The sequence below is a fragment of the Psittacula echo genome, assembly GCF_963264785.1.
Source record: "Psittacula echo genome assembly, chromosome: 7".
NCBI classification, from domain to species: domain Eukaryota; kingdom Metazoa; phylum Chordata; class Aves; order Psittaciformes; family Psittacidae; genus Psittacula; species Psittacula echo.
The window spans coordinates 50,345,975-50,370,786 of NC_137740.1; the positions used below are offsets into that span (position 1 = coordinate 50,345,975).

At 46.6% G+C, this 24,812-nt stretch overlaps 2 protein-coding genes across 9 annotated transcripts in view; one reads left to right on the forward strand and one right to left on the reverse strand.

Moving 5' to 3' along the window:
- Nucleotides 1-3,037, forward strand: part of VPS8 (VPS8 subunit of CORVET complex) — a 76,192-nt gene extending 73,155 nt beyond the window's left edge. For 5 of the 8 annotated variants that reach the window (XM_080624236.1, XM_080624239.1, XM_080624240.1 and 2 more), the window contains 2 exons: nt 1,298-1,378; nt 1,923-2,624. In XM_080624236.1, coding sequence (XP_080480362.1) covers nt 1,298-1,378; nt 1,923-2,072 — 231 coding nt within the window. In that variant the 3' untranslated portion in view covers nt 2,073-2,624. Of the gene's footprint in view, nt 1-1,297; nt 1,422-1,922; nt 2,625-2,886 lie in introns of those variants that run through there. The other 3 variants (XR_013957467.1, XM_080624237.1, XM_080624238.1) reach the window with 3 other exon arrangements.
- Nucleotides 3,038-5,192: 2,155 nt separating this feature from the next.
- LOC308224111 (UPF0524 protein C3orf70) lies at nt 5,193-24,812 on the reverse strand (the record flags this gene model as incomplete). Its single annotated transcript, XM_080623751.1, has 2 exons — nt 5,193-6,441; nt 24,638-24,812. 2 exons carry the CDS (start codon nt 24,810-24,812, stop codon nt 5,885-5,887), a joined length of 732 nt encoding a protein of 243 aa, XP_080479877.1. The 3' UTR covers nt 5,193-5,884.

Below are 24,812 nucleotides of genomic sequence, written 5' to 3' on the forward strand. Positions count from 1 at the left end.
TCAGCCATCATTGCAGCTGTCACCTTCTTTGAAGGCAGTGATATGAGTTCTTCATGTTGGGCTTGATCCAGTGCCAAAGAGGCTTTAAAGTAAATGCAACTTCAGTCAGTCCCCACTGGTGGGACTGCAGCATTTTGAGATAATAGCCCTTGGGAAATTTATTTTGGGGAAAATATTTGAGAATGAACATTGAATGTTCCCTTAAAAATAGATCCCCGGAGACAACAGATGCCAGATTGCTGCTGCTCATGAGGGAGGCTGTTCTCCTTGGCTTCTGTTGTAGTTTCTTGATGATGCTTTTGCTTTGGAATATGAGCAGAAACATTCAAAATAGAAACATTGTGATGTGATAAAATGGAACAAACCTACAAGGATCCGTGATGCTCTGTCATCTCCTCCTGGGATGTGTTAATGATGCCTTTTAAAAGCAGTTTGAGTATGTATGCAGCCCTCCTTGCATTAATGCTCTTGTTGCAGGCTGTGGTCCCCCTATTTGCGACTCTTCCTTGGCACTGCTGGGTGACACCCTTGTACCCAGCAAATGCTGGCGCTGCTGGGCAGTACCATGATGTCCTTTGTGTCCAGTTCCTCAGGGGATGTGGCTGCCACTGATGCGCAGGCTGCCTTGCCTCCTCACCCCCTTTCCACCCTTCGTTTCCTACCTTTTAGGCTGTAACATCCTACCAAGGTTAAAAATGGACATTAGAAGAGATACCATTAGTAGATACTAGTCATTGACACAGTAATCCTTCCCCGTAATAGCCATGCACAGCCTGTGCCCAATCACAGTGTGTCATGACCCAGCAGGGAGGCTGAGCTGGGCTGGGGGAGACTATCTGGAGATGACAAGAAAGGGCTGGGGGAAGCTGGTGCTGCCTGGGGAAAAGCCCAGGAGAGGCTGCCCATTTGCAGACCCATTACTTCTCTCCCCAGCTGGCTGTGGAGGAGTTTTCCCATCCCTTTTCTTTCTGTCTTTTTCTGTCTCTCCTTTTTGTCTTCCTTTCCTCAAAGGTAACTGAGTTCTGTTTGTCTGCCATCAGCTACAGACCCCAACAAGAAGTCGTTGTGGTTGTAAGCTTATCTCTGTTCTTTGAGCAAGAATAGGGTATTTTTTTCCCAGACTAAGGTGCACACAGTGGCTTCAAGCCTAAGGAAGATGGCTATGAAAGCCCCCCTGAACAGGCTGCAGACCGGCTGCTCCAGGCCCAAGCACAGGAGCAGGGATGCATTTCTGTGTGTAGTAACTTGGCATCTTGTTGTGTGTTATTTCTGTAACCTCCTCCCTCTCTTTTATCAGACAAGTTCAGAGTCTCTGTTGGATCCTCAGCAAATTCAAGCTTTTGACCAGCTCTGCCGACTCAACCGAGGAACCTCCAGAGTATGTACCCACCCGTCTTCCATCGAGTTTCAACTGGGAAAGGGTATTCTGCTTGTTGTCAAGCCCAGTACTAGCACTGGCAGCGTGGGCTTTGGCTTCTCTCTTGGGTTTCGTTTAGTGCTGTAGTGCTGGCAGTTTGCTGTGCCTGGAGCTGGCTCTTGCACATCCCAAGGCAGTCACGGTGCCTCTGACAGAGCTGGGGAATTCACTGGCAGTGAAGCCATGGAAATGCCTCAGGCTTTGGGGCTGGGCCTGACAAACAGTGTGAAGTTTCTTAAATCCCCTTAGATTTGCAAATAACCTCCTCTCCTGCCTGTTGTGGCTGCGGCTGTTGGTATTTTATTTTCAGCTCTTTCTGGGATTGTTTTCAATTAGGTAACATTAAAGGAACCTTCAGGTTGTTTTGAAGTTGTCCTGCACGGAGTTCTGCAGGGTTACTACGTACCATATATACCCTATACCCTTTTCTTTACAGATGTTAAGGTTTTCTGGTTGCACAAGTGTTGCTGTGCAGGGGGTGATGTATCTGGGTTTTGTCTTGCAGCTGGCTCTCCTGACAGAGCTGTCCCGTGGCCACAGCAGTGAGAAGCACGGGCTGCTCAGCATCTCCCACGGTGACCCAACCACCAGCAGCGTCTTCCAGAACGAGAACTTCCAGCTCCATCTGGCTCCCCCTCCACTGGCTGAAGACTAACACTGCTGCCCCCAGCCCCGGCAAGGCCATGGTTGGTTTCAGGTCTTGGTGCTGGGAAGCTTTTCCATCACAACACTGGACTTTCCACCCTCTCCCACCTTTCCCAGGACCCTCTGTGCTGTGGGGAGTCTTGCTGGGCTCTGGTAGGTTTGTGGGTGCCTGAGACAGCCCTGGGGGGAACTCTGGGGGCAAAACCAAGTGTGCCAAAGCATCATGCAGTGCTGGGCTACCTGCACTGACCCAGAGGCTCATGGCATTGGTGGCAACTTGGCCAAGGAACTGAGCCAGCTCCATTCCACTGGAGGAGCGTGGCCTGTTCTATGCCCAGAGCCCGTGTTCCACGGTGCTGTGTGGTTTCTGTGGATGGGTACTGTACCTGAGGTTTAATTGCAGTACCTGTAAAAGCAGCTGTTTTGGCAAGGCCTGGCTCACTGTCTCATGGCAGAAGTTGGGGGTCTGAGGGCACAGAAAAGGCCGAAAAGCACAGAGAATGTGTGTGAGCAAGCAACCTGCACGTGGCATGTACCTACAAACATCCATTAAAAAGGTCCTTGGTTGAACTTTCTTGTGTGAACTGTGCCCCAAGGAGTGGGTGAGGGCTGTGCTCTGGCAGTGCTGCTGGCTCCTGTTTTCTTAGTGCAGTTGCCACTGAACTCTGATAGAGAAAGATGCACCACCTTTGTCACTCTGCTTGCACAGCTGCAACCTAATAGCAGTGGTGTTTCTATACTGTCACCTCCTGCCCCAACCATGTGCGTTATTGGTCTGGTGATCATTATCTTTCCTGTCCCCTTGTTCACTTGGGTGTTTCCAGGTACCATACCCTTAGGGTCGCAGCAGCAATATGGGGCAGCGCTGCTGCCTCCAAGGAAAACAGAAGCACTGGCAGTTGTGCAGAGCCCACAGCTGGGGAGCAGCATTATTGCTGTGCACCCTGGGGCCCAGCGTGCTCACCTTCACCCCACTAGCATCAAGGACTACAACGTGGTGCCTCAGGCTGATGTTCCCAGCATGCAGTTATATGTTAGCCTGCTCACCCAGAGGTAAGTCAAGAGGCTGCTGCCAGACCTCAGCCTAGGCTTGCAGCTCTTTTCTCTGCCATCTTTCCCCTGGCTTTTCCTTCGCTGGAAACATCAGGATGTTTCCCTCTGGTGTGGCAAACACACAGTTAGAACAAGCAGAACTCCAGTTGTTTAGTATTTTATTAAAGAGAACTATACACACCTCTCCCTGGCAGAGTGGAGCACGAGCCCAGGGCACGTCTCTTACAGCACACGTACACCCGTGTTTGTGCAAAGAAAAGAAACCACGTTTCTGTGCGAGCGTGTTTCTGAACTGGGGTGTGCGATGGAGCACAGTGACACGTGGGCCACCGTGCTGGCTGCCAAAATGCGGTCCCACATGAGGCTGCTCCACTGATGTTTTACAGGTACAGAGGGAAGAGGCAGCTTATTGTGCTTAAGACATCTGAACAAATCCTGGGTAGGAGACACTCACAGCTTGTGAATATTGCTAATTACTTACAGTTAAGAAAGAACGTATCCTGACAACAGTCATACAACCTGCAAGACCACGAGACCCCACAGTAAGTCTTGGTCATCAACACCCAATGTCATTTCACTGCGCTCACAGCCGGTGCCCCCTGACAGCAGGAGGAGGCGGCTCCTGCTTGCTTAACAAGGTGAGCTCATGCCAAGCCAGAGGGTCCTGGTGACCCTCCCTGTGCTTGGCACCCACAGCGAGAGGGGTGAGGAGACCCTGTCCTCACTTCCCATAGTCCTTTGGGAACATCCATCCCATCCTCCTGGGAAGGAGGAGCTGCCTCTGGAAGAAAGCTCAGGCAGGCCAGGCACAAGAGTGAGCCTTTTCAATGCTCTGCTCAGATTACAATTGAAAGATTAAATATGAGTAAATGTTGTAGGCTTATACATAATGCTTCCTTCTACCTATGGAATGTGTCTGAATGGTCAAAAGACACTAAAACATTGCTAGAAACCTTCGTTAGCCAAGAAAGACAACCCTGCCCTTAAAAAATAAATAAATCCTATTCAGTTTTCCTACGGCCTTCATTTAAATGCCCTCATTAAAACCAGAGTATTTCCAGGTGCCTTGTGAGGATGTATCTGTTCATGCAATGGCCCAAGTTCCTCATTTAACAAGCACTGCACTTCTTTATGTTAAGTCATCAAAACTATAAAACCTATTAATTTTGTCTGAAAGTGTTAGTCTAAAAAGTACAGTATTACTTTATAACCATTAATGGTAAACTCCGAGCACACGCGCATGTGCGCACACACACACACACACTGTTGCCTAAATGCTTCCTAAAGATACTGATTACAAAGTGTATAAAATTAGTAGTACATTGTCAGGATACAGTGAGAGCGATGAGCCACCCTTGAACACGGACTATAATCTAGTATCAATCACTAAACTGTACACATTTATACAGCTTTATATTCACCAGTGACTTCTGAAAGGTAAAGAGCAAATACACCAAGAAGTTCAGTAATGCTGTTGAAAACACAGTTATTACTGACTCCAACTGATTCCAGCTCGCTGAAACCAGAAGGACATTGTTGTTTCATCAAGCAGGGCTGAAACCAACCCATAGTGAGACAACTCGCTCTCAACCAGCGGGTTTAGAAACCCTGTGCTCAGGGCCTGCTCCTGAACTGGGCGCAAAGGAGCAGGAGCTGAAGCTTCCTCTCTCTGCTAGAACAACCTTAGGCTGTATTTTAACAAGCATGTACACTCCTGAGCCCCTGGGCCACCTTCCCTGGGCACCTCCTGTCCCCAAGCTCTGCTGGCACAGTGGTGTGGCTGATAACTACTTGTGTAAAGTTCTGTTGTTATTCGGGCAGATGCAGGCCCTGAGGCCGTTTGGTCCTGAGTGCACGTCTGGCACCAAACAGCCCAGCAGAGAGCAGCAGGCAGAGCCAAGGGTGGATTTTGTGTGTTTGGAGGTAGTCACTTCCTTCGCCAATTGTTTTGCACCCAGTCTAGCATGGTAGTAGTTAGATGGCCACGCTTCATCTCTGCCTGCTCCCTCTCCTGCTGAGCTGCAAAAGCCAGATCCCCTTCCTGAAATCCATGTAGGGAAAAGGGACCAGTGGGATCCATGCAACCAATCCCCCTCGGGGGCAACAGTTGCCTTCTCAGGAGATTTCAGAGCCTGACCTAACTCAGCAGATGCTCGGTGCATAGCCTGTAGTGAAGTTGGAGGCACTTTGTGCGTTCTGTAGCCTGCCATACCAACCTGCTGGAAGAGTGGTGCCAACAGCCTGTGAGAAGGGTGGCACCAGCACAAAGAGGATGGACAATGCGCAAGGACAAGGAGATGGACAAAGCCTCTGGTCACGGCACCTCATGTAGCTATTGGAGAAAGGATAAGGGCTACTTGGTTTTGCTGCTTGCAGGCGTGCTGCACCAGCTCACCCTCTGTGCTTTGAAGGCCCACTGCAAATATCCTGACAGATGGAAACACCTTGAGTGGCACACCCTTGGATGAGAAGTAGTATATGATGTAACCCAGACCAAGAAAAGGGCCTGTTTCAGCTATAAAAGTCTAAAGATATATCACTACCTTACGTGCAGACCTGGGAGATTTGATCAGGCTGAGAACATGTTAAAATTGCTCAGGCCGCTACTAGTTCACCAATATGCAAGTCCCGTGACTGCACTCCCATGAGGAATTTGAGATATCAAGTGCACTGGAAAAAAAGGATTGTCAGAGAAAACAGAAAATAGAAATACTACAAAAGCAACATTACTGAGTGGGAACTGGACTGATCTGATACCAACTTGTCGGATCACACAGTGGTTTCTATAGTCTCAATCACCTCCATCTCGCACTGCGAGGGTGACAAAAGCGGGCATTCATCTGGTTCCCAGCTGCTATCCGGGCTGTAATCTTCTTCTGAACTTAGCTCAGCCACCCCTTCCGTGTCCTCATCACACGACTCCATGTAGTGAACCCCCACCGCATTGATCCCAGAGTCCTCAGAGCTGGAAGGGGACGAGCAGTGATCTGGTTTTGGTGTATTGCTCTCTTTTGTGATTAAGGCATTGCGAACAGGGACTTCCTCGGGCTTTATCTTGTGGGGCACTGGGGGAGGCTGCCTCTGCACATAGCACATCTTCCCGTTGATGCATTTCACACGGTAATTGTCAATGAAGAGGTCTGCAATGGTGCAGAACTGCGGGGAGTCAGGGGGCAGAGGGGGCTGGAAGACGGGGGCGAACTTCAGGAAGTGTTCGGTGAGTGACACGGAGATCTGGATGGTGTTTGTAGACTCCCGAGGACGAATGGGTATTTCGGTGCTGGGAAGCTGCTCTACAGGAGTCATGGGCTGATAGACATATTTACCTGCGGGGAAAACAGAAAAGCAGCACTTAAAGATCATTATCTTTAAGTCAGAAACAAACTGATGACATGATGCATGTCTTTGGCCATTAAGAACAACCAGCGGTTCCCTGTGCTCAGCAGCTGCTCTGTTTGCAATGGCCTCAAGGTCTTTAGGCCTCTCCTGGTGTGGATTTTCTGATGCTTAATACTGTACGTAAGCACAATTGTCCTTACCCAGTCCTGCTCCTCTCCCTGCCCCTGCTTTGAACACAGCTGTAGGACACCACTTAACTCTGGAAAATTAACTGCAGGGGCACAGCTCCATAGCTTTGAGGTTGGACAGATGGCAAGGCTGACAGCACCCCTTTCGAGGAGGACAAGAACTGAAAAGATGCTCAGACTTTGGGGTTTTTTTACTGAACACAGAGCAGTTAGAGCTTATATCTTTGCTATAATGATCAAGATTTTATTATATTATCATTACTCAAAATTACACCGAGTCTCCCTGCATGTGTTTCCCATTTCCCATTCTTTTTCTGAGGACTCACTCAATTATGTTTTTTCATATTATAAACCAGAGATTCATACATGATTACAATTAGAACTTTAAAGCAGAAAATAAGGGAATTCTCAAGCCACAGAAATGCTTTTGGCATCCTGGTTGTCTGCTTAAGTAGTAATAAAATAGGATTATGTTGGTTTTCTAGAGCTGAACCAAGTGTGAACTGAACATCTTTTAATAAAGAAATAAATAAAACAGTAGAAAATCAGTACTTTGTTAAGAAAAACTGAGAACCTGAGGCAACGCCTAAGCCTGTAAACACTGCATTTTATTTGCATGAAGCCTCTGCAAGATACATGTCTCTCTAGGGGCCCATACGCTGTGACAGCACAGATTTCCAGAAGACCTGCAAGTACTGGGGCTCGCAGAAGAGTTTTGATGCATGCTTTGCCAAGGCAGAAATGTACCACAGCACCAAAGGACTGGTTTGGATGCCTGAAGCTCTCCAGGTAAGGGGCAGAAAGCCACGTTAATGAATTGGGCTGTGCCGTGATCAGACCTGCCACCCATTCCTGTGCTTGCAGCTCAGGGGTAGGTGCAGCCCTTCTCCTCTCAACTACCCATTCCTCTGGAAAATCAGAGCAGTGATTGCGTTTCCACTTGGGGAGGCTGAGCGTGGCCTGGGACAGCAGCACTGGAGAAGGACTTTCCTCAAGGAAGGGATTGCTTGCTCCCCTTGCTATTCCTCTCTGCCATAAACAAATCCCATCCTGAGCCTGGGAGTCCTTCCCAGACATGGGAAGAGCTCTGACTGCAGCCAGTGCCCCAGCCACAGGGTGAAAGCCCTGGGCTAGGCTGAGGGATCCCAGCTCTTGGCTGCAGCAGCCTCCAGGGTGCTGGCTGGCAGTGCCAGGGCCCACGCACAGGCTGTGCTTTGCCAGCCCTGCTCCAGCACGTCACTGGGGAAGCCTCGAGCGCTGGGAAGGCTTTTCCCACCCTTGCTGCACTATTGGTATTGGAAGGGAAATGGCTCGTGTGCCATCAGCCACGTTCCTCTGCTACGACATAACCCCCCATTGTTGCAGGATGGAGAGGACACAGGAAACTGCACAGAGAGCGCAGAGCCAAGGGAAGCGTGCCGTGAGGCAGCCGACACTGGAAGTGGGCTCACAGGAACCAGTCATGCTGAGAACAGCCCAGCCCTGGAGACCAGCCAGAATGAGCAGCGAGACGGCAGCAGTGGGTGTGCAGAGGAAAAGAACATTTCACGAACAAATCTGACCAGCTCCCCTTGAATACCTCATCAAGCACTTCTTTCCTACAAGCTGTGGAATGATAACTGTTAACGGAGCTCATGGAAAAGCTCAGTGAAAATAAAAGAAGCTCTTTTCCCTCCTGCTTGATTGTGGCTGGATGACAGAAAATACAAAGCCATCCTCTCCACTTTCCATCCTTCCAACATACCATCGTCTAGAGTCAAAACTCAGTGTGACTCAGAGGAATTAAGTGCCTGCATCAAACAACTGAACAGTTCAACCACAGGCAGAGCAGGACCCCTACTCCTCTGATGCCCTTTGGAGCAGCACCACAGATATTTCAGTACTGGTAGTCACTCTCTTGGGAGCAAGTGGGCAGACCCACTGTAACAGCAGCAGCCCATGGCTTCCTGCCATCTACTGCTCTCCAGAAATTCTTCTTTGGAATTAGTGGCCATTAAAGATGCTCCTGCCTTGCAAAGCAATGCAGATGACCAATTAGTGTGCTGCTGGCTGGAATGTCTAGCATTCAGCTCATGGAAACTGAAATGCAGCCTACCCTTGCCTGAAACCACGATGCTATATTTATTGCTCTATTTGGAGTGCCCCTGTGTGGGCTCCTATTCTGTTCCATTGATAACAAGTGATAAAAAAATTCTCAACTCAGTTTTGTGCCACCTCTACTTGAAGCGCCCATGGATGGCCCTGGTGAAGGTTTTTAACAGGCTCCAGTAAAAAAGGTATCTTGCACAACAGGATTATATTTTTCCACTGAAAATAGCCACCATGTGCTGGCAGAAGGCTGGGAGGCAGTGTGGGGGGAGGAAGCAGGGGTTTTAAGCCAAGCATGGACATGGAATGATGAATCTTGGATTCATCAGCTTGACTTCTTCTCCCCAAAAGCAGCAGTGGCAGGGGCAGATGAGGTGCTACCTGGGAGCTCAGCTGCTTGTTTTACCATTGCAGCAGCACAGGGTAGTCTTCTGTGTGTTTCAAAATTGCCCTGCTGGCACCAATTTCAAGGTAGAAGAAAACAGCTGCTACTCTGTGTCGTGGTTTAAGCCCCGGCTGTAAATTAGAACCACGCAGTCTACTTCCCCCCCACCCCCCCAGAGGGATGGGGAGGAGAATCGAAAGAATGTAACTCCCATGGGTTGAGATAAAAACAGTCCAGTAACTAAGGTATAACACAAATCACTACTGCTGCTACCAATAATAATAATGATAAGAGAAATAACAAGGGAAGAGAATACGATACCACCCGCCGGAAAAGAGCCCGACAGAAAAAGAGGACGTGCCCTTCCGGGTAGCTCCCAGTTACATCCCCTGGCATGACGTGCTGTGGTATGGAATACCTCTTTGGCTAGTTTGGGTCAGGTGTCCTGTCCCCGCTTCCTCCCGGCCCCTCCTCCTCCCTGGCAGAGCATGAGACTCACAAAGTCCTTGGTCAGTCTAAACATCAGTGTTATCAGCTTTGTTCCCAGGCCAAAAGTCAAAAACACAGTGCTGCAACAGCTACTAAGAAGGAGAAAAACTGACTGCTACTGCTGAACCCAGGACACTGTTAACAGAGGGTTTGGGATCTCCATGTGTGTGACCTTGGAACAGCTCAAAGTTTCCTCATGTTCCAAAGACAAGCTCTGCCAGGGTAAGCCAGGAAATGCCCAATGGAAAACCCAAGTTTTTCTACAGGAACTTATTTCTACATTTCTTTAGAATTCTGGTTCAAGTTTGTTAAGTTTTAGCTTGTTTTAGGGCCAAGTTTATTTTAGATTAAACTTCTGTTTTAGAACATGATCAGATCTCTTTAAGGGGTGCTCGTACTCACAGCTGGGACTGTCAGACTGAATCACGGACAAAGCTGTGATTGCAGCCTCAGTTACAACTCCTTACCCTACATAATGTGTGTAAATGCATCAGCCATGATACAGCCAATGAAAAATGAATGCACAAACTTAAAAATAACTTGTGCCTCTGCCCCTGCAGCTTGTGAGATTGGCAGGGATGGCTTTTCCCACAAAATTATCCAAAAGCACAAGTCCTCAAGTTCTCTTAGAATATTTGTATAAAAAAATAACAGTCTGATTGAACTCTCACTGAAATCAAGAGCAGTATTTCTGCTGACTTCAAACAGCTGGCAAAAGTGTATGATAAAATAGTGTTTTGGGCACCTATTCCGATGCATTCCTTTTAATACGCTAGCATGTAATTTATTGCCTACTTATTCCAACCAAATCAGTTGAAGAACTCTGCAGTTGAGCTGTACTGATGAAGGCTCCCGTAAATTACAGTGTCTTGTACAAATCCAGATGTCAGACTAGACACTGCGCTGCAAGCTGTTTCCTGGGTCACCTGCCACCGCCGCCTACGCGGAAGACGGTAATTCAGAGGAGGAAAAATACTGCATGTGCTGAACACGTGTCCAAAATCAAACTGCAGCTCCTGCGAGAAGCACTCTGCTGCATGTGCACAAGTTTGGGAAGTTCTTGAGCATTGCAATAGCCGCTGTGGGGAAGTGGCACAGTTCTGGCTCTGCAGTTCTACCACTATGGCAAAAAGGCTCGGGATAAAAACGAGACCATTCCTCTCCTGGGTGTTTAACAGGGAACATGTGAAACTAGGCTCTGACAAAACTCTCTTCATGGTAAGTCTCAACTACCCATGACAGTCATATGCTAACAGATGATATGATGAAATATGAGGCGACGAGAAGCAGGTATGTAGGCTACACTGAACTGTTGTGCCTGCACCAGTGTCTACACTTGCTGCTGTTACGTACTGGTGAAGTGTTATCCTCCATAAACACTGCACCAGTTACAGCCATTGGAGCACAACTAAAATGGACTGACTGTTTTTCCAGTTCTTCATGATTCAGCTGACCCTTGTAAAAGCCTAAAAACAAAATTAACACACACATACTTAACTGCAAAACAACTATTCCAATGTGTCCAAGGAGGTAAGTTCTGGGCAGTGCTTATCTCCCTGCTTCTCTGTTCACAGGAATAGGATTTTTATTGCCAAACTGGATGGATGCTGTTCACTAGAGCCTTGGCTCCATGCCTCCAGTGCCACCTGCCAGCACGTTAAGGCAGAACCCAGCAGAGCAGTAAGCTCTATCATGACCTGCAGATCTCCAGCAAACCCATGCACCTTGGAAAACTGTTTATCCCCAAAAGCAGACACGTACTTCCACGTACTATCTATTTAAAGCCTGTTTGTGGCTTTGATTACCAGAACTCTATGGTTGATTGACTGGAAGCTGTATTATAGTGTTCCTGCTTACAAAACCATAAATACATACCCGCCTTCAGAAGCAAGCCATGAGGTCATTTCTGGTTTTTTGCTAATTGAGCAGTCTGCATGCATCCTCACTGAACAGGCACAGCAGCAATTTCCATGCCTAATACAAAGTAACTTAACCATGAAATAAGCAGAGGCGCTGCTTGAAGATTTTAGTCTCTACTTCCCTTCATCCTGGTGTTCCAGTTTACCTCTGGCACTCATTAACATGCTTGGCATATTAAAAAAACCACTAAATCCATCATTCAGCAGTGAGGTTTCTCGTCACAAACCCTCAGGTTTGCCCTCTCAGAATGCTACCTTGGAGGATATTTTGCTCATAACACCATGAAGTGCACTGCACTTTAGGAAATGGTGAAAGATAGCTGAGGGTCTTCTGAGTCTAACTCAGTGATACATACTAAGTATATTTGTTTGCACACAAGACATTTAGACATCTTTTAACTGAAACATAAAAGCTTTTTTTCCCATGTATTCTTTCCCCTGCAGGTGCTTGGACAAGTATTTCTACACCCTCCAATCTGTCAGCTCATTTACTCTCCAAAAAGCAGCGACGTTAGCAAAGACTTGCTGACTGTACCCTCTTTGACCTTTTAACCCTGCTCAGTTCAACCAATATGGCTGAGGAACTCCTCCCATGCACCCGAGCTGGGTGTTCGTGGTGAAAGCATCTAACCAACAGACACTGGGGGAGAACCAGCTCTAATCCCAGCGGAGATTCTGCTGCCCTTGACTGTGGTGTGTGATTCGGAGAGGATGAAGCAGTGACTTCAAAGGCAGGGCAAAGCACATGGGCTGATATTTAGGCAGCTGGTTGTTCCCACTGGGTAAGGGTATGCAAAAGGCCTATGGAGGTGGTGCCCATAGTTTAAGAGCAGAGAGCTGATAGTTAAATGTTGGTGACTTTTTTTCTGCTTGAACCTACACCTTTCTAACAGCACCAGCGATCTTCCATTGCAGTCAGCTGTGATTCTTACTTCAGCCATGCAAGGATCTTGTATTGCCACACAGAATCCTGCCAAAACAGATCAGCTTAAATGGGAGGGAAATTGGTCCCACTATGAAAAACATGGAAAAAAACTCTAACTAATTAAATACTGCACAGCTTTGAAGGAGTGAATGCAAAGCAAGTATTAATCATGTATGTATAACAGGAGACTGTGTTAGCTTGGAGGGATTCTGCATTACTCCAAGGAGAGTTCATGGCAAGGCTGCTCTTCCACATTTCTCTGCGTGGGGAGACTTCGGAGATCGGCTTCTCGAGCTCTAGCTTTCTGCATAGCAAAAGATGGACAACTCCCAAACGTTATTCCAGTGGGAGTTGTTTCCTATGTCATCAGAGCGGCAGGAGAGACAAGTCTGTTTCTTTAGGAAAAGCTGACTGGAAGCACACTCCTCTGACATCTGAATGAAGTTGTCTCGCAGGTGATGACAGCTACAAGCTCGAGTCCTGTGTTGCTGCCTGGATTGGCACCGTAGCCCAAGGACCATGTATAAACTGTCAAGCACCCAGCTGGTTTTCCAAGCTTCCCGGGACGGTGGGTGGCACTGGTGGCAGACAGTTCTGCCATGCCAGACCAGCCCACGATCGGACCCAGCCCGTGCATGGGAAGGAACCAGGTTTCATTTCAACACTGACAAAGTCAGGGCAGAGAGTGGGTTTTCCTCCTCCACAGAGTAAAGCAAAGCTCACTGCCCACAGTCCAGAGATGTATACTGAAGGGCACTCAGCACCCTAAGCCTGCTTAAGGTACCTACTACACCTTTTGTTCAGAAGTATTCAGCAGAGAAGTGTGATAGTGGTCTGAGCTACACTGGGATACTGCCTTCCATCCCCACAGGCTGCAACAGAGGATAAAATGACTGCCTCTGGCCTTTCTCCCTCTTTCTCTCTCCAGCTATATGCACAGCTTGGAACAACAAACCTTTGCAAACAAAGATTACCCTAACTATAAATATGCACCAAGGACTATAATAGCTTCAAATTATACTTTGCATAGAGCACAGTAATAGCTCTTCCAGAGGGGAGAGAACAAATGGAAGGAGAAACCCTGGACTACATTTACAGATGCCACATGTTAAAAAAAAGCCCACCCTAACTCAGTTTCCATTTCTTTGTATCATATGGAATAGCCATCAGGTCATATCTAGCAAAACATTATGGGCTGTATTAGGAACATGAGACAGAGAATAAGCCACCAGAGGAAAAGAAAATTTCAGGACACAGGTACTGCCAGATTTAAAGTGCAAGATCAAATAGAGCTGAACTGTGCTATTGGTGGCCATAATGAAGCATAACTAAACTGCTTGTCAATGCTGAAGGAGCCTTGTAGATTAAGATATGCAATACCTTAATGGAAGTAATACCTTGCCCTGAGCTTCTTCTAAAGAACTTTGAAAATGCACTGAAATTGTTCAAACACATTTCTAGTGTGGGGAAGGCAAACGGAACATCCTGCATGTTTGCAGTACTTCTTGAATAGCTGGAAGGCACAGTAAGTGACCACAAAAGAGACTCCAAGGATACAAGCCAGCTCTGCAAAGGAACACCAGTTACCCTACCATCACCGTAAAAGAAAAAGAAGTCATGCAACAGGACCTTAGCAGTCTGGAAATATACCAGGAAACACCAGTTAGGTCAGAGTCTGCTAAAGCGTATCATCACAAGCAGCACCTTTGCACAGAATCACCTACTTCAGAGCACTAACAAATCCATCCCATTCCTAACCTCATCCAAGCACGGGAAAGAACCAGCCTAGCAGTGTTTCTACAGTGGTGATTTTGAACAGTTGCCAGTTCTCGGGTGAAGGAGAGGTGTTCCCTTTCATTGCTGAATAGCAGAGACATCTGTGACAGCCCTTGACTTGATGAGCCATAAGCTTTTCACAGGAAACCAAGGGGGGGGTGGAACAGAAAGTTTTTCTTCATCAAATTTGTATTTTAATGCCCTTTTGTCTTGATCTGTTTTAAATACAGAAAGGATCATGACGGTACATGCTGTAAGCTGCCTCAGCCTTTGAGGTTTTCTGTGCACCTCCCTTTTAGAGCAGGTAACTCTTGAATGCAAACAGACCCTGCAGCTTTCTTCTGTTATCCCTGCTCTTTCCTCTCGTTGCTTGCATGAATTTACCAGATTTAGGGAAAAAGCAACCCAGAGAGCTTGAGAAATGTTTCACGCAGCCATAAACCCTCTTGAAGGGGACACATTTTGCTTATTAACCATTGTGAGGGAACAGAATATTGACACCCAGTGAACAACAATGCACACCACATGTGTGCTCTGACAGGAGCTGTTTCGTTTCAGTACCCATGAGAAGTGCCATAAAATGCAGAACAGCCACGTTTGCACATTTCCCTGAAAAGATTTGTCCTTCAAGTTATGCTACATTTTCTTCAAAAAAATCAGTACAGAAAATAGAAAAAAAAAAAAAAAAAAAAAAAGGCTTAGTGCTAAATATTTATTTTGCAAAACCATCCCTGTGCACCATCTGCTCAAGCTTCAGCATCCCATCATGTTCATGCAGACAGACAGTGTGCTGATATGGTAACTGATCAGCACAGATCAGTGTCAGAAGCTACCTAGAAAACGAAGGCATTTCCTGCTATAGAGAAATCACAGGCACTAGAGAGACAAGTTACAGTCTCCTTCAGGTGTGCAGTACATGCCACAGAGGGGCACCTATGAGCCCCTGTATACCATGGGACTGTTTTCCTGTGAATTCTCAAATAAGCAGAACAGCTTATGGGTTCTTCAAGTCCTCTCCAAAGGACTGTACTATGCAAGAAAGACCCGTACTCTGCACCCACAGGAGACAGCCTGGACGGACAACTGAGTCAGGAGATTGGCTTTTGCAGCTTGGAACAGGCACATCTTTATGGCTACAGCCTGTTTTTCTGGTAGGCTGACAGGAGAAACAATGGCATATGTGGTGTGCTGTACCTATGCTGCTGCCTTACTCCCGTCAGAGTGCTGGGTTTCCTGCTGTGCAGTGGCCTTACCAGAGCCCAAGCCTTCTTGGCTTGACAAACAACACATTCTTTAACTTCATTGTGGGGAACAGTGTCCTTATTATCAGTACAGGCCATTCTTTTAACCCCCATCCTATTTCTTCTTCTGGTGCCTATCTACACACATCTCCATTCATACTTCAAACCATTTTCCATGTTTCTATTACAGAACCCATTTCTGGAGAATTTAAAGGGCTGCTCTCCTGGCTTGCATCAAAATATGTCACCACATGGAACTGATGTGTGCAGGTATGGATACCAACTGTTCCCTTGGGGGGTATGGGCTCCAGCAACACTCTGCATGAACAAATAGACAAGTGCCACCACTGGAGGCAGTGGAGGAGGAAGGCCATCATGTCACACAGTGCTACTGAAGGCAAATGGCACGCAAAGCAGCTGGACGACTCAGGTGGGAGCAAACTCAGCACTTGCTGCTGTGGCTAAGCAAGCAAACACTAGCAGAGAGGTAAGAACATTGCCCTTGGTTTCATACTCAGAGAGCCAAGAGCCCACAAGACCAGCTGGGAATGCTAAGGTCTAGTGGCACAGGGTAGGAACAACAAGGAAAAATGTGTCTCTTTTTTGCCTGCCCTGCCTATAGGCAGGCAAATGCTGGTGGACTGCAGAAAGATTGCAAGAGTAGATCAGTCCACCCTGGCAGACCTCATGGTCCGAACCTTTCACCAGGGACAAGTGGCACTTGTGAGTGCAAACAGCTGGAATGTGGCTCAGGATCAGCAAAGCACTGAAATACCAACAACACAGGCAGCTACACAGCATGAAGCAGACAAGCGCCCTGCCTGAAACTGCTGCAGGTGTGCTCCAGCACCAGCATCATGCATCAAGCAGTGAGAGGGACAACAGCAGAACATGCTCTCACTGGGCACAGTAGGGAGAGTATCTGAGGGCTGGGTGCAAGCACACAACTAAAACAAGCAGTTTTGAGAGCACATGTGTGGGCTCTCAAGTTCCACAGCCGCCAGTGAGGACAAAAATACAAATGCAAGCCTCTTGTTGAAACTGTTTTACAACATAGGTTATGTATGAATTCCAACTGTTACGTTACCTAAATTAAAGTATGGGTATACTAAAACAAGGCCCAGTTGCCAAGCAATCAGATTTTACTTTCCCAGTAGGTTTTTGACTTCCGTCTATGTGAATAAACTCAGCTACTGGCAAAAACATCTCCAAATTGCACCAACTGCACTTCTTGAATTCTGTGATTGGTCATACATAAAAACTGATCAGTGGCAGAATCAAAGCTGTTATGAAAACATACCCTGTATCTTGTGGACAGGTGAATTCATGGAGGTGCAGGAATAAAAACCACAACACACTAAAACAGGGTCACTTTATATGCAGAGAGAGAGACACATACACATATATATATATATGCACTACCTGGAATTCAATTTACCGTTAACCAAGTTTTTACATTAATATAAGCTTGTGCCATCCATCAACAGCTAAGCCCACACTGTCACAGTTATCATTCTGAAACATCTTACAATGTTTATAAGTAAAGCATTTTGCTTTTTGTCCTTTAGAAAAACAAGAATTTCTGGTATAGCCTTATCAGTGCGCAGAACTAAGTTACTAAGGCTTGAAGTGAGTCATGAAGCATAAGGCAACACTGGTTAAATTGAGAGCCATTACATAAAACCACCCCAAGATCCGCATCCTCTACAAGCCCAGCTCTGCTGGTTGCATCAACATGAGCAGCAACAAAACATTCTTGATGAGTACACAGGTGCTGCCAGGAAATTCAAGGTCCTGTGCCAAGTACCTGAAAGCCCTCTTCAGTGCTTCCAGCAAACCTGAGCACACTGTCAGCTCTGCAGACCTGCAGGATGGAAGCCATGAAGATTACAATCTTATGACTCAGTTTTGTCTCATAGGGCAATGCAAGGATATGACCATGGGCTGCAGTTCAAGACACACCCATCAATAACCACAAGAGCAAGGATAATATGTTAGAAGGCACTGCAGTTATACACTTTTGCATTTAGGCGCTTGGAGTAAGCATGCTCACAGATTCAAGCTGGCAAACAGATTTCCTCACCTACAGAGTCCAGGAAGGAAGCCACACACTTGCCACAGGCATTGTACTCCAGTACAAATGTTATCTTTGAGCTGCTACTTTGCAGTGAGAAAAGTGCCTGAAACCTTCTATTAGAGTGAAGATCTCCGAGCAGGAGCAGAGGCTCTGCCTTCACCAAGAAGCTGTTTAGTGTTCTGAATTCACAAGACAACCACACCAGCTGACAGGATGCAATGTTAATTAACTTTTCTTTTGGAAGTACTTGCTTCTCGAAGGAAACATCCACAGACTTGTCATTTTAAGCTGGTCCTGAGCAGGCTTCTTGAAAACAGTGGGTTAACCTTTCAAGCAACTATAGAGAAGGGTCATTTATCTGCAACTCTCAGAGGCTCTTACTGGCAGATCACTGAGTTTTGGGCAAGCAGACATAATAATTTGTGCATCACGCTCCTCAGATGGATGGACAGATTACAAAACACAGCCTCACAGTTATGCATGACAAACAAGAGTTTTTGGCTGGCAGGAAGTGTTTTGGTACACAAGGCCTCTTTTTCTCAGGTCTTTTGGAGAAAGAAGTGCAGCAATTTCTATTCAAACCTGTATGAAGCGTAGATTTAGTCCTACAAGGTGTACTTACAGCAAGTAACTTGAACTCAAGGACTTTCTTGTGGTCTATTCCTCTTAAGTGATATCAGGGGTTTTGTTAATAGTAACAGAACATGCATGTCTCCTTACTATAATATATAACTGCATTATAGTAAGGATTTCAAAATGAATGTCGGCAGGTTCTTTTAAAGGCACTGGTGTTCCCACAGGGTATGATGAATCTACACCTGTGGTTTCTCTTTCAGAGACACAGCATCAATAGTGCATTCATACTGTGAACTGCAGATTATAACTAAAAGCAGAGCAACAAAATGCCATCCAGGTCCAGAACGGTGCACCCATCAAAACTGGTGGATAAGTGTTTTCCCTTAGAGTAACACTTCAGAATATATTAAGCTGACATTCTCTCCTTCATTATGTACAGCTTAGTGAAATGAAGCTGGAACATCATAGCTCTTCAAAATACAGGTGAAGATCTTGCACAGCCACAGGCATCAAATCCTCATTAAAAGCCTTTTCCCCTTACAAGCTGAAAAATCCAACTTTCTGTGGCTCTTGCCTGGTGCTCAGCATAATGCCTTGCTTGTGCACAAACATTTTGTCCACATACACAGACTTAAACTGGATGTTCAAATCCTTTTCACAGCAAAAGCAAATGAAAAAAGCCTATATCTCCTATGACTTGCAATCATCCTCTCATCAAGACTAACCATGTTTTCAGAGAACACCCAGCTCCAGTTCCTAGTCCCACTACTCCATTCATGTTTAGACAGTTTTCCACAAAGAAAAATGTATGATATGCTCCAAATATTCAGTCTCAGAATTTAGAAGATAAGCATGTTACAACTCCCTTTTCATGTTTATCCAACAACTCAATCATCAGGATGTAGCTTTGCCCTGTGGAACAGCACTGCTAGAAATTCAAGTTGCCGTCACAAGTGCCAGGCTGGCTACTTCCAGTAAGCTCCAGTCTGCATTACCTTTCGCAGAGAGAGATACAAGTGAAACACTGGTACACTACTGCCCTTCTGCTCTCTCCTGGATGTGGCAGAAAGTTTTGTAGCCACCAAAAAGCCAATACAAAGAAACCCCCTCCAGAACACAAGCAAGGCTTTTGGAGATCTACAATGTATGCAGTCCTACAGAGCACCCCAGGGCTTATTTTAGGACCCTCTCCAGGGTGGTAGCTGCTTCTCTAACATGAACTGACATGAACTTTTCCAACAGAAACTGGCTGGCAGGCAGACACAACTCCTCTTTAGACACCCCCCACCAAGCTCTGTCATGGCACACTTGAATACCTTCAATAACCATTTTAGCTCACTTACCAGTGATCTGCTACAGGAAACAAAGGCTGCCTTGCTGATTCCTTGCTTACAGTTCCCATAGGCAGACTGGGCTCTGAATAATTACATGGGCTTCAAAGATTGTCAAAGCCCCTGCTGATCACTTCTGTTGCTTGAGAGGTGGGAGAGACACCACAGAAAAACTACTGGTGTGCAGAGCTACCTAAATGCAGCACACATTCCTGCATAGCAGGGGAAAATTCCAGCACCTGGTGCACGGAACCAGCGTGTGCACACTGCCAAAGGACAGCGAGGAGATGCGATGTGACACGTGAGAGGAAGAGGTATAACCAAGGCTGGCCTCAATGGAGAGGGGCAACAAAACTCTATTTGGTTTTGGTTGTTTTTTTTTTTTTTAATTTAAAAAATGTTACCAAAGAAAACAACTGGTATTTCAAGCAGAAAAGAATGTAAGAAATAAGTATCTGCTCAGAGTACACTGTACCCAGGTGCAGTGACTGATTTGCTTCATTCCCTGGCAGCAGCTGTGGGGGATTGTTAATCACCTCTCCCTGCTCAAACACACAGCAGAGACTGACTGCAGACCCAAAACTACAACTGGCTGGTGCACCTCCAGGGGACTTGCAGATGCCTGTAAAACAGACACAGTGAGGAAGTGATGGAGCTTGCCCTAAGAAGGAAGAGAAACCCTGGGCTTCCTGCTCAGTTGGCAGATGAACAAGCAATTCAAGTATATTTGCATTCTGCATCCCCAGAATATGTGCTGGCACAGACAAAATCAGGTTGGTCCTCCTCCCCTTACCCAGAAAACACAAGCCCTCCATGGTGTGCCACCCATCATATAAAACCATGTTCTCTTGGCCAAGGAATGACAGTTTCTTGGGTTTCTTGCCAAGCCTGCCTGACCTCACGCAGAAACTGCCAGGTCTGGATCTAAACGCGGGGCATAACAGTCCCATAATTACGTGATGCATTCCAGGGAGCACGAAGCTATTTCAAGGCAGACCTCCAACTGTTACACACCACTTAGCAAAACACAATGGCAGGGGAGCACTCCTGTTTTTTAAAACCTCTACTGCCACAACAATTTACATGTCTGAGCCTAACAACTGGTTTTTTCCCTTTCTGACCACCCAAAGGAGACTCACAGGTTTCATCCATGATCAGTTTGTTTCCTTGTAAATGGTCCCAACCACCAAATCTCACAGAAGTGGTAAACTGAAATTAATTTGCTGCATTTATTTTTAATATATGCAAAAGGATTTAAGTAACTAAAAGCCTACTTTTTTGATGCTGATCACAGAAAGGCTAATACAAGGTAGCACAATTACTATCTGTTGATAGTATTGCTGCTTAACGAGTGTTGTGGAACCATTATTCATAACATATTCTTGATAACTGCAACATAACGTACTGAGTTTTACACAGTATTTTAACATAATGCAAGAAATTCAGATTAAGAAATTAATACAGTTGCAACAGAACACCCTATTTTGCACTGTCCAGTGAGGAAGCCAATCTTGTAATTGTATCAAGTGTGGCACTTTCTCTGGTGAGCTAGTTCTTAGGAAGTAAAATCAGTCAAAGTCCTGCTGTCAAGACAGATGTAACCCCAAGGATCTGAGCCCTTCTGACAGAAGCCGGCGCCACTACACAGCCAGCAGCCTCACAGACAGCATCAGTGCAAATCAGAGCCGCAGCAGAGATCCAGAGGTGAGGAAAGGAAGGCAGGTGCCTTGCTGCAGACCTGCCTCTGGCGCATGTTTTCTCTGACTTCTGGAAAAAGTAGATCTGAGTAATTTAAGACTCTAACCTGCATCTAATAAACAAAACCTCACAAGGCTGTCAGAGGAGAGGGGAGGAAGGTGTACTGTCACCCTGGCAAGGGGAATGCACGGAATGCACGCAGGGATAGACTGAAAGGGCACAGCACAAGAAACAGAAATGTGTAAATGGACAAACTTAGGGGCTGAAGTCAAAACACCTTGTTCCCTGTGGGGAAGAGGAGTCAGAAGGCTTAAACCCTCATCCTGCTTCCACATGCAGAAAGGAGTGTATAGATAAATGTCCGGCAGCACACAGGGGAACGATGTTACAACATCGATACCTGCTGCAGCAGGATACAGGGTGCTGCCTGCTTTCCCAGATCCCTGATGCCCACAGAGCCAGGCAGTGACATCCTATGCACCCTGCCAGCCCTCCCTCCTGCAGCCTCCCCACGCCCACTGGTGCTGCACATCTTGTGTGCCCCTGCTTAGATGTTTTAGTTGAGTTCAGAGCTCCCCAGGCACAGGGGCACATTAGAAAACCATCTCCCATCTCACAGGGAAATCTGCTACTCACCAAGCCCAAAACTGACTGAAAATGACCTGAAATAAACTCCCAGGCTTAGACACAGAAGTCACACAGGCACCCACAGCACTTGAGGTTCTTGGAGCTGTTTGGATACACAACAGTCTCTGTAATTTTGCCCACCAGCTATTATTGCCATTTTATGGAGAAAGAAACATCGGAGGTAAAGAGAGCCCTTAAAGTACCGTTCACTTCAGAGCGTGCCAACAAAAATGGCTTTGGGGAATTCAGACTAGGTTCTTTCTCAATTATTACTTCTATAGCCAAGCGGCTCTGCAACACTAAATTGCCTCTGTCATTGAAGTAAGCAGATGTGATCCTGAATACACACAAGAAGACAATCTACTCACAGTAGCAGTGGTGAGATTTTGTAATTTTTTCAGTGTAAGTGCACTTTAACCGAGCTGACATTCTCCAGGACCTCGGACACTGATGGAAAATAATACTTCAAAGGCGTTTTTAATTGATGTAGAGCTTCCTGTACCCCAATACAGCTCTTAAGAGTCACAGAAAACCACTTTCAAGAACCCTCTGAGAATTCCCAAGTCAGTATTACAGTACTGTGTTTATGGAAGACAACTCCCAACACCGTTTAATTACATCTCTGACCTCTATATGATTTTCCATTATGGGTCTCATTCTCACTCCTTTTAAGTCCAACTCAACTCATTCTGCAGGAGCAGGATACAAAGCGATCCTTAGCTCTGAAAGTGCACTAGGATATAAGGAGGCAAGAAGGAGCACGTCTTCATCACTGTCGGAAGATTAAACAAGAAAAGACTTCATTTAAAATAGTTTCATGGGGCAAATGTATCTCAAAGTTTCCTTAGTCATAAAGGAGGAATTAAGAAGGAAGTCCATACTTCTTACAAAAGCTTTAATTACGTTTAAATCTTCTGATTGCCACACAGAAGCTCAGGGTTGTATGGGATCTTGTGCGGTCCTTCCAAGAGCGAATCAGCTCCACGCAACTTGTCAAAGACACCAGTCTAAGCCTTCCTTAAAGGCTTTCAAAGACCGTGATTTCTCACTTTAAGTACTCTGTTCTATTGATTCATTTCTTTTCCTAGTTAAAATATTTTCCAATATCCAAATCTAATTTTTTCTTGCCACAGGTAAGTGGTACCTGGTTATTTACTAAGTCTGTGTAGAGAACTAGAACACAGGTTTTTTTGCAAGGCTACCTTTACACTTTGCAAAGTTCCTCTTCCCTCCCTCCATCAGTCTTTTACCGCAAAAGAAACCCCTTTGCTTTTGCACCCTGCTGTAAATCATATTTTCTAAGCTGATATCCTACAGAACCTCCCCAATTCTCCAACAGCTTTTTAAAGTGCAATGCTCAAAACCAAGCTCATCAGTCTGGTTTCGTCATTGCTGAGCTGAGGAGACTAATTAAATTGCGAGTTTGCAATGCTCCTGTTAATGCATCCCCAAGTGAAGGCTCGGGTTCTGGTTTGGGATTTTTACCACAAAGGCCTCCTGCTGCTGATGCACACTGAGTTTGCGATCCACCTTAATCCCCAGATCCTTCTCCACAATGTCACTTCTCCAGATGTTCCCAGCTCTGCATTTGGTTTCCCCTTCCCAAGACCATCCCCAACTGATTTCAGGTAACACCACCAGTTTATCAACACCATTTTGAGCTCTGATCCTGTACTCCAGCGTGCATATATGCTCATCTATCTTGATGGCGACCACAAGTAACTGAGACCAGAGACATTTTGGAAAAGAAGAGCATATCTAGGTCATAACTTGAGGGCCTTTGTGTTATCTATGAAGTGCCAATGAGACATCCCTGTCCCTGTGCAGCAGGTGACTACGGTACCTTCTCACATAGCCACTTGTGCCACCACACAGTAATCATTTCAGGGCACAGACAGCAAAAAGCCATTTTTCTGAACTGATTTCAAATGAACCCCAAATCAAGGCAAAATTCCTAGAATGTGTATTTAATTCCAACAGGGGCTCCAAATAAAAGGTGGCTTTTTAGGCAGGCCCTTTTCCCCATCAAAGGTGTGTGTGTGAGAGGGAATCCATGTAGGAATTAAATTACAAGGAGAGATGGTGACAGACTGAAAAAAAAGGGGATGTCAGGAGTCAAGGGATATCTTCAGCAGCACCAAGCAATCCTCACATAAGGGTCCAACATTAACCCCAACCGTCCAGGCTTTAAGATCTCCAAAACACAGCACGACCTAAGTACACAGCTCCATCACCACTTCCTGACCTCATATCGACCCACTGTTTGAAAAGCTTGCTCTTCAATGCTATATGTGATTAATTATTCATCAAACTATGTTTGGACATCTACAGTTCAATCCCAGCCTCCATTATTATACACATTAGTACCTGAATACAGACATTAAAGTGGTCGGGCGCCTTTTCAACAGAGTTGGATCAACACTGGGTTTTAAAGCAGTAACTGTCACATAGATACCCTAAAGCACTTACTTCTCCACTCAAAAGGGTTTTTAAACCGCATGCCTGCAAACATAAGATAATTACACCCGAGAACGAAGTGAACGCTGGTGAACGCCCGCTCCATGAGGAGGACAGCGGTATGCAGCACCAGCGGGGTGCCACAGCAGCTCTGAGGGGTGTCCGGACGCCAGGCCCTGAGGCAGCTTCCGAGCCCCGCCGCCGCCCCTCCGGGAGCTGCCTCAAGTTCGGGGTCCCACCGCAGCAGCCTCAACCCCGGGTTCCCCACTGCGGCCGCGAAGCAGGCAAGGACAGCTCGGGGGAGGACCGGACGGGACGGGGCGGTGAGGCGGGCCCCGGTCAGCGCGGCTCGCGGGGACCGTTGGGACCGTTGGGGCCGCGCGGTCGGTCGCTCACACTCACTCACAGTGGCACCATCCGAGGTGGCAGCACCAGTGCAGGCGGAAGCAGCGGCCGTGGCTGTGCGTGGCGCAGAGCGAGAGCCCGTCGCAGGGCTGGAAGTCGGGTCTGCCCGCGCAGCTGCGGGCCAGCGCCTGAGCCTCGTCCAGCTTCTCGCTCTTCGCCGCCGCCGCCCCGCTCAT